Source organism: Triturus cristatus, chromosome 9, assembly GCF_964204655.1.
Source record: "Triturus cristatus chromosome 9, aTriCri1.1, whole genome shotgun sequence".
NCBI lineage: Eukaryota > Metazoa > Chordata > Amphibia > Caudata > Salamandridae > Triturus > Triturus cristatus.
In genome coordinates, this window is record NC_140592.1 from 1,227,931,694 (window position 1) to 1,227,952,172 (window position 20,479).

A 20,479-nucleotide genomic window follows, 5' to 3' on the forward strand; every position below is an offset into this window, starting at 1 on the left:
TCTTTTAACCTCTTTACCTTTACACACATGCTCAATGCTGTGTAATTTTTTTAATAAATGAATACTCTGTGTTTTATAATCAATATAGAAGTGATGTGTTTTCTGAAGCTGACTTCATACACCTATGCTCTGTTTTTTCACAGAATATGAAGGAATCACGGTGGAAAATGAGCACTTTAACGATTTAAAGTTGTTCTAAGAACTTATAAGAACAAAAGTAATCAATGACTATAACTTTATTTTTTGTGACAAAATTAACACTGTATGTTCATTTGATTAAAGTTACGGTCTTTCTTTTTTCTGTGATTTTAATCCAAATAAAAATATTTGACTGGCTGATAATAAACTTCTTTGCAAAGTATACAAAGCACATAATAAATGTAACCAACAGGTCAGGCACAAAAGGTCAGGCCAACAACATATGTGACCTTTTCAGATTTCTGCCTGAACATCTGGTCAAATATTTCATTTGTCCACTCAAACAAACTAAACTTGGCATCTTCGTGTGGCAACAAAAGCTGGTCTGGTCACAATAATTTTGAAACAGATTCCACAAGTCCATGCCCAGTCCCCGTTGTCCGTATTCTGAAAGCTTGATGCAGGTGCTGATGGCAAATTCACTCCAAAGAACAGGCCCAAGCACTGTGCCAAAAACGTAGCATGGGTCTCTGGAATCGCATTGGATTATTGCACCACTGTTATTTCCAGACTTCTTCTCCTGAGTAAAGTTATCCTAAATTAATGATTGATTGGGCGTTAAATTGAATCTGATTTTATAGTGTGAAAATTTGGACTTCGCATTAGTATCTCTCTTTGTCCTTGCATTCATAAAATGAGGGTGTATGTTGAATGAAACACATGTCCTGTAGTCATCCACTTTCACAAGTATAACCACATTGTGTTCCTGTAAAGTCCTGTAGAAGGTTGTATTGGTGGTATTGTCCTCTTCGCTTCATGCCGCTTCATACCTCATGAGAGGTACACTGTGCTTTCTACAATGCTCTGTACTACAAATGCTGCACCGCTGGAAAGATCAACTGATTTACAAGGCTATCGACAAAGAAGAAAGGTTACGCTGAAGAATGTCCCTTTGGGCAAGTAGCTTTCAAAATAATGCCTTATGCTGGCTGCCTGACAGATGGTGCAGGCATAGCAGGTCAGTGATGCCCTACAGCAAAAAGGGATGGCATATTCAACCCTGGCCCTTGGACTCGCAATATAATGTCTAGACAATGGGGTGACCCTGTGTCCCTCAGAACCTGGGTATGATTATTACAAGAAAACAATGGTTCTGTCGGGTATGAGCAAAACAATTACTTTGTTATACAAGCGAATCAAGGAAGAGGTAAGGAATCAATCAAGAGTTGACCACACAATGTGAGAGTACAAATCACGGTAAAGCCAAACTTGAAGGGTGTAATGTCATTCTTTATATATAAATTGCATCATTTATATAAAAACACCCATATCACTTGTAAAGCGAGGTTACCAAAGTAATAAACTGTAAAGTGAATCAGTGAGTCAGTGACAAGGTGACATAAGTGACAGAATTGTGCATAGTATATACAGTGATCGAATACAGAAAAAACTTTTTATGTACACAATATACAAGAAGAGGGCCAGTATCGAGGAAAATCACAATGACACCGTTTCACGAATAAATCAAAACATGTATAGAAAACAGGTCTTGAACTGGTCCTAGCAATTATCGTCGACGTTTCAACCCAGTGTAAGCGACATTAAATCGTCATGTAGGGTCTTCATCAGGACATTAAAATAAACGATGGCAACCTGCAAGAGCAAGTAAAGTACGTATCAATAATGTAATGTGCGATTATTTTAATGTGTGGTCCTGAATAATAAGAGGCCATAACTCACCTAGCCTATGGTCTAGGATGGCCTAGCAATCAAACGTTCAAGTGTAGAAGGACAGAGCGCCTCATCCAATGGGGTCTCTGTAAGTCAAAATAGAGCGCGTGATGCCGTCAATAAACCGCTATCACTGATTGTCGAGCAACAATGAGACTGCGCCTCTACAATGTTAAAGTTAAGAGGAGTACGAAAAAGGGAGAGTTATGATTAATCAAATAATTAACCTCCATTAAAACCGATTTAGGAAATTAAATAAACACGACAATCACGGGTTACACACAACCAACTTGGGTGCTTAAAAGAGCTCACCTCAAACGGCGTTTTCCTGTAAGGAAGGCCGAGTCCGGTGAATGAAATACGTCGGATCCAATCCGAAATCAATTTTCTATGAGTATCTGTAAGGACAAGCGTTCATTGAGGAAAAACTCATGGCCGGGTACAGAAAACTTGATAACTGGATTGGAAGAGTAAGTGCTTACTTAAATTGGAAGTCAAAACCCAGCGATCACGACTCACGCTGCAGCACCTCCTATCTTAGTCGGAGGAAGCCGCAACTGAGAGGCCGGCTGCTAAATGAAGACAAGCCGGGGCAGTCCTGTCTGACGTAGACAAAGTGACGTGTCAGGCAAGTTGCCTAGCAACCACGTTCGCTTCAGGGAACTGAAGCAGCTGGGGCCAGCGCGAGATAGTCCGCGTGCTTGGCTGACGTAGACAGACAGTCAACGTGTCAATCTGCGCGATTGACTCGATAGACAACGGAAAAAATGGGTAAAAAGCCGGCGAGCAATGCCAATATATAACCCGACCCATGACAAGGTCAATAGGTTTCAATCAATAGTCGAATGCCAGAGAGTGTGGACTACTCTTGCGCATAGGAGATAATTACGTAGACGTATGCAAAGCAATGTGTCGAGGAGGTTGCCTGGCAACTGCAGTCACTTCTAGGACCTGAAGCAGCTGGAGCTTGCACGAGATTGTCCGCGTGCTTTGCTGGAGTGTGCAGACAGTTAAAAACGTCAGTACATAACATTAGGTACAATTATGCATGTTCCCAGAGATAATTATCAGACCCACACCTGCGTGTGCAATTAATAATAAAACTGGTTCATGATGACATTAGTTTCAAGGAAAAAAAGAGTGTCATCGTTTACATCACATGTACACAATAAAAAAACTTTTTAGAACAGCAAGCTCAAAAAACATTGGATGAGTATAGTGTAAGGGCCGTCCCAAATCCACATGTGAAAGGACCAGTTTACAACGAGAATATCAAAAAATGAAATTGTGACTGATCAAGCTCATGATGACAAACTCACATATACAGACTACGGAAGAGCCAAAGGTTATGCAATACAGAATTCATAGAGAAATGACTTTCTAATCAACATGTCATAGTTGACCCATCTCCCTAGATGTTTCCTCGAGGCTATTAAGACCTTGCTGGACAGTGTTGAGAGAATGAATCCATCTACATTCTTTTCTCTTTAAATTCAAAACCATTGAGCCACCTCTGGGCGCCAGGCTTGCCTTTTCTAGCACCCACCATTTCAAGTCTTCAGGCTGATGGTTTTGTGCTAGAAAATGATCCACCATGGGGGCCCCTTGTGTCTTGCATCTAATGCGACTCATGTGTTGAAGTATCCTCGCTTTTATTTTTTGTGTTGTTTGTCCCACATACAGGGAATCACAAGGACATCTTATCACATATATGAGATTGGAGCTGTTACAATTCGTGAAAGTTGAAGAGTTATATGTTCTGTTGTTATGGGTGAAGGAAGAACCCTCTATTGACAAAGGACAAGCTTTACATTGGCCACACTTGTAATGGCCCATGAGGGGAGGTAAACCCAACTGTTCCCTGAGACCCCGTGGTTTAGGTGGTTCAAGGTATGCCTTGACAACACTGTCTTTCACATTCTTGCCCCGCTTAAACGCGAAGATAGGTTCTTCAGTGGTAGAGAGCTCACTGGCAACAAGATTCCAGTACTTCTTGATAATTTTCTTCATACCATTACTCTTTGTGTTAAAGGATGTGACACATACAATGTTCTCCTTCTTCGATCTGTTTTCCTTGACCTGCAGGAGTTCGTCTCTCGGGCAATACCACGCGCGTTTACGTGCGCGTTTCAAAAGACCCACTGGGTAACCACGTTCGTTTAGCCGAGCGGTAAGGATCTCGGTTTCTTTAAAGAAATCCGCTCTTCGTGTACAGTTCCTCCTTAGTCTAAGGTATTGACCATACGGAAGATTGTCTCTCAAGCTGCGTGGATGGTGAGAGTCATACTTGAGGAGGGTGTTCCGTTCCGTTGGTTTACGAAAGAGGTCACAGATTAGTTGTCCATCATCAACTTCAAAGTTGAGATCCAGGAAATCGATGGTACTGTTGTCATTCGACATGGTGAACTGGATATCATTAGATCTAGCATTCAGCCAGCTGTAGAACAGATTGAGTTCGTCCTTAGTACCAGACCAGATCATTATAACGTCGTCTATATAACGTTTCCAAACAGTAATGTGGTCAATGAACGGATTTTGGTAGTTGTAAAGATGTTCCTCTTCATATGCATCCATGAAGATATTGGCCAGGCTAGGCGCATAGGTAGCACCCATCGCCACGCCTTTACATTGGTAATAAAATTGCTTCATAAAAATAAAGTAATTATGTTTCATGGCAATTTCCAACAGGCCAACCAGAAAGTCGGTCGGTATACAGTGAGGTCTCATTCTTTTGTCAATGATCGCTTTAATCACTTCAAGAGCCCTTGTCCGGGGAATGGAGGTGTAAAGCGAGGATACGTCTAGCGTGACCAGTAGCTGAGTTTGGGTATCGAATGGTTGACCCTCCAACAGTTGGATGATATGCATCGTATCCCGGACATATGATTTGGTCAGAGGTATCCATGGCTGCAAGAAGTGATCTATGAATTGGTTAAGCGGTTCCAATATAGATCCACATCCTGAGACAATTGGTCTTCCTGGCGGCTTGTCCAGGCGCTTGTGGATCTTCGGGAGGGTATAGATGGTCGGAATCCTGGCCTCACGTTTGTTCAGAAAATCACATTCAGACTGACTGAGGAAACCTTGTGACACTCCATCCATCGTAATCCTTTCAATCAATGATTTAATTTCAGTTGTGGGGTCTCTTGGTACCGGGCAATAACTATCTCTACATCCCAATTGGAGCTCTATTTCTGCAACATAGTCTTGTGTGTTCTGCAGGACAACTGCTCCACCCTTGTCCGCGGCTTTTATCACAATTGCCTCATTAGCTCCCAGAGTTGAAAGGGCCAACTTTTCTGGCTTGCTGATGTTGTATTTGATGTATTCCTTTTTCTCAAGTAGGTCCATGGTTTCCTCAAGTACAATCTTTTCATAAGCGAGTATTTTTTCACTCATCATGTATGCACTCGGTGTAAATGTAGAGATGGGTCTGAAAGGTGTGGCTGTGGCAGCAGGGGCATAGATATTTTTAGAAAAATAATATTTCAGCCGGATTTTCCTGAAGAAACGTTGCAATTCAACCTTAACATTAAAGGAATCGGGAACAGATGTGGGTACAAATGATAATCCTTTCGCCAAGACCATCCTTTCTTCATTCGTTAGTGTATAATCTGAGAGATTGATTATGGGATCCAAAGTATCAGAGGGCAAGGGATCAGGAATTACTTGAGTCGTTATGAGGCTGATGTTAGCTTGAGGGACTGGTACAAGCTGGGAAATATCATTCCCAAGGCCGCTAGTTGTAGGTTGCTCCAACTGTGGAGTTTCTATGGGCGTGTCTACATGCTGCTCCAATGTGATCTCACTTGTGATTATTGCTGATGAATTGTATTCAGACATTGGTGTTTTGGTGCCTTGCTGTGAGGGTAATGGCCTAGTCAAACCTGGTGGTGGACAAACGGCAATTGCATCATCAGAATGCATATTCACCATCGGTACGTTTGTCTGCTGGTCGAGATCTCCCCATGAGCTTCTGGCTGGAAGAAGCGGACACGTGAATTGGTGCGTCGACTGTTCCCTCCCCTGCGGTTGTTCCATCCTCTTGGGCGACCCCAGAACTGATCCTGACCTCCACCCCTGTTTGATTGTCGGTGGCCCTCCCCTAAAAAAAGGGACAATTGGTTATCTTGGTGGCTGGTGGAAGGTCTATCCAAATCTGAATCTGAACCACTGCCAACCGTAGAGTCAGAGAAGGTCTTAAATCTCCTAGGGCCCTGTCTGCTTTTATTGGAAAAGAAACCTTGACTATCCTGTTGATAGTAATCATCCGCCAGGTATGGATATGTGGATTTTTTGTCGTAATTTCTAATGTCTTTAGACAGCTTATCCAGTTTTTTATTCAAAGTTATTGTATTGAACTCCACTAAGGTTTTCTCAGCCCTTTCCAGGGCCTCCTTGGCATTTGTTAGAGCACTATCCCCCAAGATTTCTCTCTTGAGTTCCGTAATCTCCTGTGTACGTTTTTTCACGTACTCAATTGCAGTTTCTATTCCAAGCACCATCCAGTGCCTGGAACAATTGTTAGCCACAAAACTGAACCCTTCCCTGAATTTAGGTACGTCTATGAATATTGCTGGTTCATTGCGAACCTGCAAACACTTGGGAATTATGTTTGATTGGAGGTATTTGGTCAGTACATGGTTAGTAGGGCTCAGATGCTCCTACCCCAAATCACTTGCACAACATCTCGGCATCCAGAGTCAGGAAGGGACTGATCATTTTTCATAGTGTACCTTTCCAAAAGAGTCTTCCTAGTCTAGGTTCCAATGACCTCCATAGAAGCAGTGTGAGGGGTGGTGTCCCGGGGACATACAGTTGAAGGTTAACCCCCTAATGTGTTTCTAAAAAAAAGTAGACTATTTGTGTGATTTTGGGGATCCTTCTATGTCACTGATTAAGCAGATATTTAGCTGTGTTTAGATTTCTTGGTAAGAGTGTCAGCCTCTTACTGCAGAAGAATACTCCCTCTGGCACAGTGAATGGCTTCAGCCAGGTGATGAAGCTTCTCAAAACCTAACATTTTTCAAGAACCCTCCATTCTGCTGTTTGGACTGAAGGTAACTGATGGCAACCTCCTTAGGTGTGGTTGAAGGGATCAGGCTAGGTAAGGCAGGGTTACTTTTTCCTTGCTGAGTGACATCTTCAAGAGTACTATCTTTGAACGGTGATGAGCCTACCGATATTGCTTATCCCCTACTAGAGCTCATGAAATCGTCCTCTTTTTATCTATCCAAAAACAATTTGATTGGTTCTAATATATCTGCCAAAAATTGGGCTGCAACCTTTTCTCAGATAGTTTTCTCGATTAAACACAGCTGCTGCTATTGATGTCTCTTAAGCCCAGTGATGGCCACTCTATGCACCGAAGAGGATATATTTTTTCTTGTAGCACATCCCTTCCATGTTCCTGAATTTCAGATTGCTATTATTAATGCCTTTTTTCCTCACAAATGTTTCCTGTTTGTGTGAAGGCAGGCAATGTACAGTCATAGGTGAAAAAAGTGAAAAAGCCTATGTCAGACCCCGAACACCTAGTCAATTTTCAGTGCTCTATTGAAGTCCCGACTTTGGAGCAGCTTCTTGAATGCTGGGCAGCACCACAACTTCAAAACACATCTGTAATCTCAATTTTGTGTTTGTTCTCGATCCAGAACAACAACCGCTATCCTACAGATTGTGTTTTAGGTGTTCAATCATTTTAAAAGTAAATTTCTGTTGTCCGCAACTTCTATTTATCTTCCTTGTGTCCATATCTCGCTCGCAGCACTTTCTCCACTTGGTACATCCGCAACACTTGCAGGGATGAATCTTTCTTAGGATCTTCATTCTTGGCTCCAAGTTAATAAGACCTCCAATTCATGTTTCTATCACCTTTCTCTGTTGAGACGATCTAACCAATGTTACCCCCCTCTGATTTCAGAATCACGCTCCATGCTCTTTGTTTTCTCGGCTAGATGGTGACAATACCATCTTGGTTGGTTTATCTGCTACCCTCTGAAATCTATTTTGGGCACGGCAGTGATTCGATTTCTGACATATGGAAACAGAATTACATGGTCTCAGATTTGATCTATTTACCTTGGTTGCCCCTGTACTATTGAACTGAACTTCATCTTTACAGCCGAGCCATCAAGGCCAATGCCATGCTCAAACCTGCGCATCCTGCTGATGAGTTAAACATCTCTGAGGGCTTCTGAAAAACTTGGAGTACATCGGTGTGCTGATTACAAACCCCAAGGTTTCAGCACGCTTACTCTTTTAAACAGAAGTTCTTGGAGGGTGATCCATGTTGGCGGAAGGCTCTTCCCTCTGATTTCTGTCTTCTTCCTGAACTGCTGTCATTCTGCAAGGCTCAGAAGAGTCACTTTTCAAGCGGTCCTTGCCCTGATAATTTTTATGTACTGGTTACTGTTTATACTCTGTTTTAGGAAAAATCAAAGTTATGGGCATCTGAGTGCTCTTTCTCCTATCTCTTCTTACTTTCTAACTAGCTGGGAAGGGATAAAGAGAATGGCGGAGAGATAGTTTATTTGCAATTGTACTTGTCTTGTAATATACATATATATTTTAACGTTACAATATCTGCTTCTTGACGGTGCCCCTGCCTATAGACTAGTATGCTCTTCCTTAAAAAGTGTTGAAAATAAAATAATAAATCAAATGTGAATACCACTCACTGCCTATAGCTGCATTAGACATCCAGGCCCTGAGACCGTACTCACATTTATTTTTAGAATAAAGGTTTACTTACCCTTCGTTTCAAAGGTCCTAACCGAGCTGTCTTTGCATCCGGAGCCTTATATGTCAGCCAAAGCCCGCTGGTCACGTGCTGCACGAAGGAAATTGAGTCGCCATATTTGATTTCAGCTGCTCCCATGCCATCGATATCTCGTTTCGGACCTGAATCCAGTTTTTCCTTCAATGCAAACATTATGTAAGTTAAACTTCAAAGCAAAATGACAAAATGTGTTTAACAGAAAGTTTCATTAGGTTGAGTGACAAGCTGCACACACTACACCGCTGATAGTCAGCACCCGCCTCCCCGTTGGCACAATCAGTACATTTGTAACTGACACTGGTGTCTTAGATTTTCCCTCAGCACTCACGGGGTAAGCAGGGAGGCCCACGGACCGCTCACACTGTACTGCGGGAGGGATTCTTCACATACCAGTGGAATGAATGATGTACTCCCCACCTCATGTCACTCATTGTACTCACCTCCAATACACCACCCTGGGATATGCACTCCGACCAGGATTAGACTCACCCCCCCCCCACGGTGTAAGCAGGGAGGCCCACGGACCGCTCACACTGTACTGCGGGGGTGGAGGGACGTTCCTCACATACCAGTGGGATGAATGATGTACTCCCCACCTCATGTCACTCATTGTACTCTCCTCCCATACACCACCCTGGGATATACACTCTAACCTGGATTAGACTCGCCCCCCCCACGGGGTAAGCAGGGAGGTCCACGAGCCGCTCACACAGTATGTACTGTGGGAGAGGGTCCTCACATACCAGTGGAATGAATGATTAACTCCCCACCTCATGTCACTCATTGTACTCACCTCCCATACACCACCCAGGGATATGCGCTCTAACCAGGATTAGGCTCGCCCCCATGCTGCGAGTGTGAACATTTATCCATAACGCAGCGTGCAATCTAGAAGAGACTGCTCACTTCTCCCACTGTAATAAGAGTGAGACACCCTCATCATCCACTGAGTAATATCAGGAAGAGCAGACTCAGGCCGTGCACCGTGCTCTGGGAAAGATCACTCACCCCGCCCCCCACACACAGTGCAGTGTTACTCTGTAACCATGAAGGGGCACCTCGCCTCCCACTGGGTTTGGTTCCCACTGCACTGCACCTTACACAGTGCTCCACAGCTTCTCCCAGCACTTCATCCCCCGTCTCCTCATACTGTGAGTCTTTACCCTGTGACGACCCTCATCCAAGGAACTCATCTCTAACCCACGGTTCCCTTGAGGAAATATGAATTTTGTGATCAGTTATGTCCCCTATCGTAGACCCCAACTGCTCCATGTGCATGCTATAAGTACATGTATGTTCCCTCCTACTCCAGTTTTGAAGACGCAAATACATGCGCGTCCACCGTCAACATGTCCTCTTTCAGATCCGCCATGAATGGGTCAGATATTCCATTCCTAAGTATGAAAGGCCACCGACTTTATATGGTTCACTTTCCACATTTTACAGATTCAGGCGAGTAGGCCCTGAATTCTGTCATCAAGCCTTTTCCTGCCTTCTGCCTCTGAAAGCTCCAGTCTGAGCCTGCATCTGTGTCCATGAACTTTGTCCTACTCCCTGCGCGGCTAACGGTGCCCGATCCAGCATATTGCCTGCCAAAAACTGTATTTCACCTTCAAGATTATCTACTCCGCTCCTCATCCGATGCATTCCTGTCTAGTAGTTTAGGTAAACATTCCTCCAGCTACCGTGCAAAGGGGCCAGGCCTCGCTGTCCTCATGCAAGTAATTCATAGCTCCGTTACCATGGAATATTCCTACCCCCTCGCATCTCATGTAGACACTTAGACGCTTGTACACGCACTAACAGTCAGTATAGAATAGATTCTATCCTAGAGACCTTTCCTTTTGGATAACCCAGTTCTTTAAACATAGGATATTAGATATGATTTGGGATTAGGTTGACATAACCCCCAGACTTCTGTCTCCACATGTAGAGCTAAATGTCAAGTCCCCTTCACCCTCTAGTTGCACGTCAATCACACGTCATGCGGCTGCACGCGCATCTCTGCCAGATATTTCTGCTGACATTGCAGGATTCTTTTATGGATCCACCCACTTGTGACATCATGTTTAATGACGTATTTTAGTTACACCCATGTATACGCCCCTATTAGTTACGTATGCACCTTTTATCTGTATTATCAGCTGTTACGCCTCTTGCATCTGTCTCACTGTAATGTATTTTCTATAAAACTGCTTATCTGTCAATAATGTATGCCCTTCCTTCCTGAACTTTCGTGGTGATGGAATAGAAAGCCTACAATTCGAATTGTATTCCTTTGTATAGGAATAAAGCCTTTTAAAACCTCTAATACCACGGATTCTGCCTCTTATATTTACTGAGTTATTCTTAATAGACTTTACCGCATAAAAAATAGTACCGGTAATTAAATATTTACCACATAAATTGGCGCCCGAACAGGGACACTTTCTCATCTCACGCGCCGGCGGTGCGTTGCAGGCCCGGTCTCCTGCCACAGCTGAACGGACAACTACGCGTACCTGCAGGATTTCCTGTATCTCCCTCCGGCCAAGCGGGAGCGACTGAGGCTGCGATCAACACCCAGACGAGGCGGTGAGAAGTGCGAAGTATCCCGACCAGAGCCTAGCTGAGAGAGCAAGATCCGAGGTATACAGAGGCCCACCAGGTTCCGAAGTTCCGAGTCCAGTCGAGTCGAGTCCAGTCCGGTCCAGTTTCAGTTCCGTTCCGAGGCCTTCCGTTCCGAGCTACCCGGTGAGTACCATTACCGGGGAGGCATTTTACGTGCACATAGTCTGTGCCGGTCAAGACGGGTTTGGGTACACAAATCCGGTCTGCACTGTTTCAGCAGTGTATCTGTACTGTTTAGCAGTATATATATAGTATGTCTTGCATATAAATAAGTATTATCTAGTGTCAGTATTATGTCAGTAACTAGTTTTCTATTAGTTATCATTGTTCGTTAAAACTGTTAAATGTTAAATGTTTTAATACGTTCTATACATTGTGGTATGAATGACTGTTCATTATTGTGTTCATTGTATAAAGTGTGTTCTAGTAATAAGGTCTAAAAATGCCGCTCTTTTCGAAACTAAGACAGATCAAAACTAGAAAAGGTGTACTCGAAGAAGCTGTTCCCATCCCACCTAGGGACACTCCAGGATACTTTATGTATCATAAGCATGGCCTAGATGCCGTATTATTTCTTGATTTATGGGTGGACTACACCAAAGAATTACCAGAGAATCAGAGATGGCCCGCAGCGGGGACCTGGGATGCAGATTGCATCATGAGAGTAGAAGAAGAATTATGGAAAAAGAAAGCCAGACAGTCACAGAAAGATGCCATTGAATTATGGCGTAAAGAATCATACAGACGTACAGAAAAAGCACTCAGACAGGAAGAGAAAGGTAGAGAGAATTCAAACAAAACTCGAGAAAATCTATTACTTGAGGAAGGTACCCGAGTAAACTCAGAACAAGTAGATAGACAAAGAAACACTCTTATGAATGGTATGTATCCTCTTCTGGCCGAAGGGTTACCTAAGGCTACCCCGGAGATACCAAAAGATTTAACTCCTCCATTGCTCCCGATAAAAGCACATCCCAAAGCACATCCCAAAACAGCAAAGGACGTTTTCCTTTCCTCCTATTTAGATGACGTAGCTCCCGAGTATGCTAATGCCATACCACACATACCGCTTGCCGATGGTGTTCAACACCAAGAGCATCCGTCTGTACCCCCGCAACTACAAACTCCTACACAAGTTCCCACAGGTCCGTCCGTTTCTACAGTTTTTCCCTCATCTACAATCTCTATCCTACGTCCAACAAATCCTTTCGTGCCCAGCGCTTCAGATGGTGCTACAGGAGGTACGACAGATATGTTTGCCACCCCGCCGCGAAATAAACAGACCCTTAGAGATTTAGCACTCCAACGTACACCCCAATTAGCGACATCCGACATGTTTAAAGAACAGCTTGTGGATTGTAGATACGACCCAGTACCAGGTAGACAGGATAAATTGCTCATATCATCACTACGTATAAGACGAGCTACATTATATTTAATGACGATACCAGGAACGGGTGAACACCTAGATGATATATATCGCTTTGTCCAAACAGGACGAGGTCCAGAAAGTATTAACGAAGCTATGGAATACCAGAAAGTGGATGTACAAAGACAACTACTACGTTTTTTCATAAATTGTGTAATTAGGAATCAAGACAGGCCCGGGGCAGATCACGATACCATGCAAAAACTTGTCAAATGGGGTCAGAACATATCAGAAGAGAAACATGATAGACAGGCGTGTATAATCGCCATGTGTCGAAAGATCCGCAAGGAAGTAGAACGAATACATAAAGAAAGACGAGAAGCAGACAGAGTAGAATCAGAAGAAGAGGAGGAGCAAGAATCAGAACAATTAGAAACGATAGCTTATGTAGGCAGAGGAAGACCCCATAATAATACTAGAGGCTTTAATGATCAGATACGTCCAATACGCCCAGAATATAATAGACATTTTCCAAATCCTATGTTAAATACAAAATCCCCCGAACATCTATTCCAAGCCGCTGATAAATTACTCCGAGATCGATGGGGGTACCATATGCTCGATTCCATGGACGAACAAGAATTAGCCAGGTCAGCAGTACAATGGGCTGACAGTCCCAGCGACTACAATGATGATGTACTTGCACACACGTTTCTGAATCTTGACCCATACGAACAGCGGTTAGCTAGTATATACATGATTCAACACCTCCTTATATTATATAAAAGCCAATACTCCGATCCAGGACCCTTACCTGACATACTGACAGAACTACTAACGAACATATGGAGAGGGTCAGGTACTGATTTGATCAAAGAAATTCTAGAATTCCGAAACCAATATTTAAATTTCGTATGCCCAGAACACGTTCCAGTTCCCATCAAAGGAAGAAAAATGTATCACATAGATAGACAGAACCCGTTACGCGAAGTACACCCAATCAGAGGTGACGGTAATAATTTTAAACGCGTGTTTGTGTACACACCTATAACTAAACTAGAATTATTAGAAATGAAGAAAGTAGTACCCAGCCATGACAAGGACCCAGCAGGTTTCCACCGCGAGATAAAAGACATGTTACTCATGGGAGAGTATACCTACCCCGATATTATGAAAATATTAAAAGTCCTATTACCCGCCGGTGTTTACGAGAAACTCAGAGAAAAGGAATGGGAGGTGGGAGACCAAAAGATAGATTGGACAGCATTAGAAAACGAAGAAAGGGCCCGAGCTGCAGGAGCAGGACTTGGGGAAAAGACTACAGCACTAGCAGGATTACTAGTGCAGGTACTGCCACGTTTATTAACTACGAAAAAGGAAGACTGGGGTGCAATATCAGCCTGTAAACAAAAGCCAGATGAAGACACTAGTGATTTCTATTCCCGATTTGAAAAATGTTTTGGTATAAATAGTGGTATAAAAGCCAGTAGCGAGTCATATCCACATCTGTTTGTGACAAAATTAGTTGAAAATTCTCTGCTACAAGTCAAGAATAGAGTATTGAAATTCGAAAGTACCTGGCAAGGTAATACCCCATCACAGATGTTACAGATGTTACAATATCACCACAATAGAATTAGAGAAGAACAAGAACACGAACAAAGACGTATGAAAGATACAAAAATGAAAATGCTTGTTGCTCAGTCAGTTCCAGCTGATGGTCATCATAAGGGTAATTCCGCAGGTCCTACGAAAGGGACATGCAACTATTGTAAACAACAAGGTCATTATATACACGATTGTCCAGTCCTGAAACATAATATTGCTACAGGTAGAACCCAGGAGAGACCACGTCCATCTAGACAGGATCAGAATGAACAACAAATCCCTCAGCATGCACAACCTAGGTTAGCTCCGCAACAACTAGCTCCGCAACAGGGAGCTCCACAACAGACCATAGCACCACCACAAGCGCAGCCTATTGCTGCAACACAAGCAACAACACAACAGATGTATCAGTTTGCACAAGCAGATTATCCCGATTATCAGCGATATACATGACATAGCCTAGAGAGGGAAGTTGGCTTACCCCTTATTGAGGTTCCTGTAGACCAAGAGGGACCTTATGTACATAGTGAACTATTAGGGGAAGACAGAAAGTTTTTACTTGATACAGGGGCAAGCAGAACGACTATACGACGCAGTGAAGTTCCAGGGGCACCCCTCTCAGGCTCACAGAATATTTCCCTTGGATTCTCAGGAGAACCTATAATAAATGACGTAACACAACCTCTTCCACTTACGATTGGTCCATTGACACGTACTACAGATTTATTGCTTACTAAATCATGTCCAGAAAACTTGTTAGGTATAAAAACATTGAAAGCTCTAGGAGCTATAATATGTTGTTCTCCGGAAGGAGTACGACTATTTCTACGTGACTTCAAAGGTCACTACGTGTCCAGAGACATGGATCACCGACTACAGAATTTACCTACACATTTATGGGCACAAGGCCCCACTGATGTTGGTTGCATGAAAATTACACCATATCATGTCACACTAAAAACAGGAGTAATACTACCACGAATACGACAATACAAGTTGCCACCCGATGCTGTTGTGGCTTTGCTGCAAATCATTGACGAGCTCATTTCACAAGGAGTGGTTGTCGAAACAGACTCCAATGTATGTAATTCCCCGATAATTCCGATTCTTAAAAGAACGGATCCAAAAGCACCACCAGTATATCGATTAGTTATTGATCTGCGCGAATTAAATAAATGTATTGTACCACAATACCCTGTGGTCCCAGATATCTCTTCATTATTAACAGCTATTGACTCAGAAGCAACGTTCTTCACTGTAATTGATCTCAAGAACGCTTTCTTTAGCGTCCCAATCGATCCGGAAAGTCAATACTTGTTCGGGTTCAGTTTAAATGGACGAAGTTTTAAATTCACACGCGCACCTCAAGGATTTACGGAAAGCCCCAGCATCTATAGCCAAGCACTGAAACGAGAACTTGACAGTATCCATATGCCAGTTAACACTGCCTTGCTTCAATATGTCGATGATCTGCTGATCACCGCCCGAAGCGAACATGAATGTGAAGCAGCGTCACTGACGGTTCTGAAATTTCTGCCCGACAAGGGGCACAAGGTGTCCCCTTCTAAGCTGCAATTCTGTGTCCAGCGAGTTGTTTACCTTGGGCACTCGCTGTCCAAGGAGGGAAGGCAGCTTACACCCGACCGCATCCAGTTAATCGCTAACATGCCACCACCCAAGACACAAAAGGAGGTGCGGGCTTTTATAGGCCTCACTTCATATTGTAGGCAGTGGATCCCTCAATATGCATTTCTAGCAAAACCACTCATCCAGTTGACAACACAGGAGGCAGCCACATCGACTGTTCTCCCTTGGACTCAAGAACATACACACGCCTTTGAAAGCTTAAAGAAAGCTTTATGCCAAGCACCTGTCTTAGCAACACCATGTTACAGTAAACAGTTTACACTCTTTGTTACAGAACGCGAAGGTACTGCCTTGTCAGTACTCACTCAGGAACAAGCAGGATTACACAAACCATGTGCTTATTTCTCTAGTACATTGGATCCAGTAGCTCAGGCTCTTCCTGCGTGCCTGAAATCGGTGGCAGCAACAGCTTTAGCAATCAGACAAAGCGATGCCATAGTGTTAGGACATCAATTGACAGTACAAGTACCACATGCAGTAGAGGTTCTTTTGAACCGCACACAAACACAACACTTGACTATAGCGAGACTCACCGGTTACGAACTAACATTGTTTCAGCCACACATAGAAATCAGACGTTGTAATACGTTAAACCCTGCCACACTGTTACCAGTGGGCGGAACAGATCCATTGGCACATGATTGTGTCGAAGTCATTACTATCACGACGAAACCCAGACAAGACTTGACAGATATCCCTTTGTCAGATCCAGACTTGACATTGTATGTAGATGGGTCATGTATGAGAACAAGTACAGGAGAGTTAGTGGCCGCTTACGCAGTCACAACAGACACTGAAGTCATTGAAACAAATCGTATTAACACTTTGTCAGCTCAAGCAGCAGAGCTCATCGCTCTGACACAAGCCTGTATTCAAGCCACAAATAAGAAAGTCAATATATACACAGATTCACGTTATGCATTCGGAGTCGTCCATGACTTCGGCGTACTGTGGCGAGAGAGAGGTTATTTAACTTCTCACGGTGCCCACATCCAACACGGACCCCTCATTCAAGCCCTATTAGACGCGATTCATCTACCCACTGCAATATCGATTATGAAATGCAAAGCCCATACAAAAGTTACCGATATCATTTCTCAGGGTAATGACCTAGCTGACAGAACAGCTAAACAGACTGCTCAGAATCAGACTCTCACAACTGACATGACAAAGACAATAGTTCAGACACTAACACATTGCATGACGGTTAAGGATCCCGCCCTTGATGTAATTGACATACAGACACATGCTACACCAGAAGAAATAAAGAAATGGACTGAATTAGGAGGGATCCAAACGGATCAAGGATGGATGACGAAGGAAAAATCTATATGGTTTCTTCCCGACTCTATGGTTCAAGTCATCATTAACACAATACATAGTCCAGCGCACCTAGGAGAAAAAGCTATGCTAGACAGCATTCAACACATTTGGTTCAACAAACATTTGCGAGCAGCAGCTAAACAAAAAGTTCGTACCTGTATGATATGTTGTCAGTTTAATCCAGGTAAAAGCATCCCCGTAGAGCAGGGTGGATTTCAACCTCCCGATCATGCTTTTGAAATCCTCCAGATGGATTATATCCAGATGGAACGATGTCGAGGATTCAAATATGTTCTCGTAGTTGTCTGTGCTCTTTCCCGTTGGACAGAAGCATACCCGGTTTCAGATTACACTGCTCCGACTACTGCCAAACAGTTAGTTCGAGAATTCTTCCCACGATACGGTTTACCACGTGTTGTCTACTCAGATAACAGCCAGCCGTTCTCATCCGAATTAATGAAACACGTTTCCCTTTTGTTAGGCTACCAATGGAAATTCCACTGTGTCCGGCATCCCGAGGCCGCAGGTCTCGTGGAACGCCATAATCAAACTCTGAAAATTAGATTGTCCAAAATATGTAGGGAAAAAGGTGTCGATTGGATAGTAGCCTTACCAGTTGCACTCTTTTACATGAGAATGGTAGCACATTCTCGAACAGGGCTATCCCCGTACGAGGTGATCTTCGGTAGACCACCAAATATGTGGGGGACGCCTATACCTCGCAAAATAACTGATGTTGACTGTAATATGCTGACAGATTACCTGGCTTCCTTGATGTCTGCACTACAATCTTGTCGTTCACAGGTAACCGCAGCTTTTCCCGATAATACTGAGGTGAAGCCCCATGACGTGGTTCCTGGTGACCTGGTTTTGGTCAGGAATTTCGACCGGAAGACCCAACTGGATCCTAGGTGGAAGTCGCCTAAGTTGGTTCTACTGACTACAAGGACTGCCGTGAAGATTGAGGGTCGCAAAGGGTGGTTGCACTCGAGTCATATCAAGAAATTTTATGGACTACCATCCAGTGTGAATACTCAACCCTGTATTCCCTCACAGACAGACTCAAAGCTCCCCTTGGTTGAGAAATCAAAACCAGAACTTTACAAACTAAAATTGAGGTCTAGTAAGTCAGACAATTTGATTGTTTAAGTCCTCTCCAAGGTGAATCGGTTGAATTTGTCTCTGACATGTATCCTCTAGACCGGAATAGAGAAAGAAATCAACAGATGCAGCTGAAAAAACATGCGTATTGTAAATCACTTCGTAGTCACTGCACAGTAACATTATTAATTTTGTTTTTTCTAAGTCTTCTGATCATTATTTTCAGCATACTATTGCATATGTATTACCCTATTCTTAAGCGTGCTTACAACATAACTGCAGAACATTCTTTTAGCGAATTACCTCCGCATGAGTTGTCCTATAGATTTGCGCTGCGCAACAACACATTTATCAGTATGTTACATCATTCCCATCAGACCAGCAATGCCACAAATTGTTGGATATGTGGCCGACTCCCTCCCTATCAGAACTATAAGGGAGTTTTGCCCCTCTTTCCCTATCCGTTCACACATAATGGCTCCTGTGGAGCATGGTTTAGTTTGATTAATTCCCTAGATTCAAATTCCGCAGTTTACCAAGACAACTGGGTATGGGGAAACCTGAACCTAGTTTTGCTTAAAGTCTGCTACCCTAACAAGGAGGGACTTCCCAAAAGAACAGGAACTGATCTAGAAAATGAAGTATATGGATTAGGTAATTTTACACTTAACCTCATGATCCTGAACGTTGAATCTGAAGCTACGCCAATCTTGCCCGCCATGTCAGTATTCCCAGTAAAAGGGGAATTATGTGTAAGAAAGAATGGTTCCATACACATGGGCCATAGTAAATGCACCACTGTAATAAAATTCAGTGATCAAGGCAAGTCTACATTTAGAGCTTCCCATCATTCCTACTTCATATGTGGCCAGACCGCATATATATATCTACCTCTAGATTGGGATGGTACCTGTTACATAGCATTCCTTCTGCCACCTGTTTTCCTAGCTCCTCCTGATTATCGTAGAAATACCCATTTAGTACACAATAGACAACAGAGAGATCTCCCAATTGTCGATTACACTGAAACAGCATGGGAAAAATACACAGATTTCAATAAAGGATTCTTTCCCTATATAGGTACAGTCACTAATAGTAAGCTGATACGTAGATTAACCAGAACCCTTGAAGCAGTAGTGAATTAAACTATTTCCGCCTTAGGCAATTTAACAGAAGAGCAGTCTGCTATGCGGATTGTTGTGCTTCAAAATCGTCTTGTCCTTGACGTCATCCTGGCCGATAGGGGCGGAGCTTGTAGGGTCATCGGATCAAGTTGCTGCATTTTCATACCAGAAAATTCGCCGTCAGTATATAAAGCCATAACCCGCCTTCATAAGATTATAAGCCAGATACACCAGAGTCCAGGCACCTGGACTTGGTCCGGTTGGTTTTGGGGCGTGTTGTCAGCCTGGGGATGGAGAATACTATCCTTCCTAGGTATTGGCTTCCTCATACTATTCAGTTGCTGTTTATGTCTACAATTTGGGCCAGCGATTTGTGGTCTGTGTGCCACATCGTGTATCCCACATCCAAGTTTTCGTTCAAGATCCCGGAAGAAGAAAGAAGAATGATGCTATATGAACAGATCGATGGATTGATGAAGATCGATATCTCCTGAGGGTCCGTAGGGGACAAGGAGGGAATGAGGAAATATGAATTTTGTGATCAGTTATGTCCCCTATCGTAGACCCCAACTGCTCCATGTGCATGCTATAAGTACATGTATGTTCCCTCCTACTCCAGTTTTGAAGACGCAAATACATGCGCGTCCACCGTCAACATGTCCTCTTTCAGATCCGCCATGAATGGGTCAGATATATCAGGAAGAGCAGACTCAGGCCGTGCACCGTGCTCTGGGAAAGATCACTCACCCCGCCCCCCACACACAGTGCAGTGTTACTCTGTAACCATGAAGGGGCACCTCGCCTCCCACTGGGTTTGGTTCCCACTGCACTGCACCTTACACAGTGCTCCACAGCTTCTCCCAGCACTTCATCCCCCGTCTCCTCATACTGTGAGTCTTTACCCTGTGACGACCCTCATCCAAGGAACTCATCTCTAACCCACGGTTCCCTTGAGGAAATATGAATTTTGTGATCAGTTATGTCCCCTATCGTAGACCCCAACTGCTCCATGTGCATGCTATAAGTACATGTATGTTCCCTCCTACT

General features: G+C 43.5%; 1 protein-coding gene across 4 annotated transcripts in view; it reads right to left on the reverse strand.

Moving 5' to 3' along the window:
• Positions 1-20,479, reverse strand: part of RYR3 (ryanodine receptor 3) — a 2,047,168-nt gene that overhangs the window by 1,378,382 nt on the left and 648,307 nt on the right. For all 4 annotated transcript variants that reach the window (XM_085627314.1, XM_085627313.1, XM_085627312.1 and 1 more), the window contains one exon: positions 8,624-8,788. In XM_085627314.1, the coding sequence (XP_085483440.1) occupies positions 8,624-8,788 (165 nt within the window). The remainder of the gene's footprint in view (positions 1-8,623; positions 8,789-20,479) is intronic.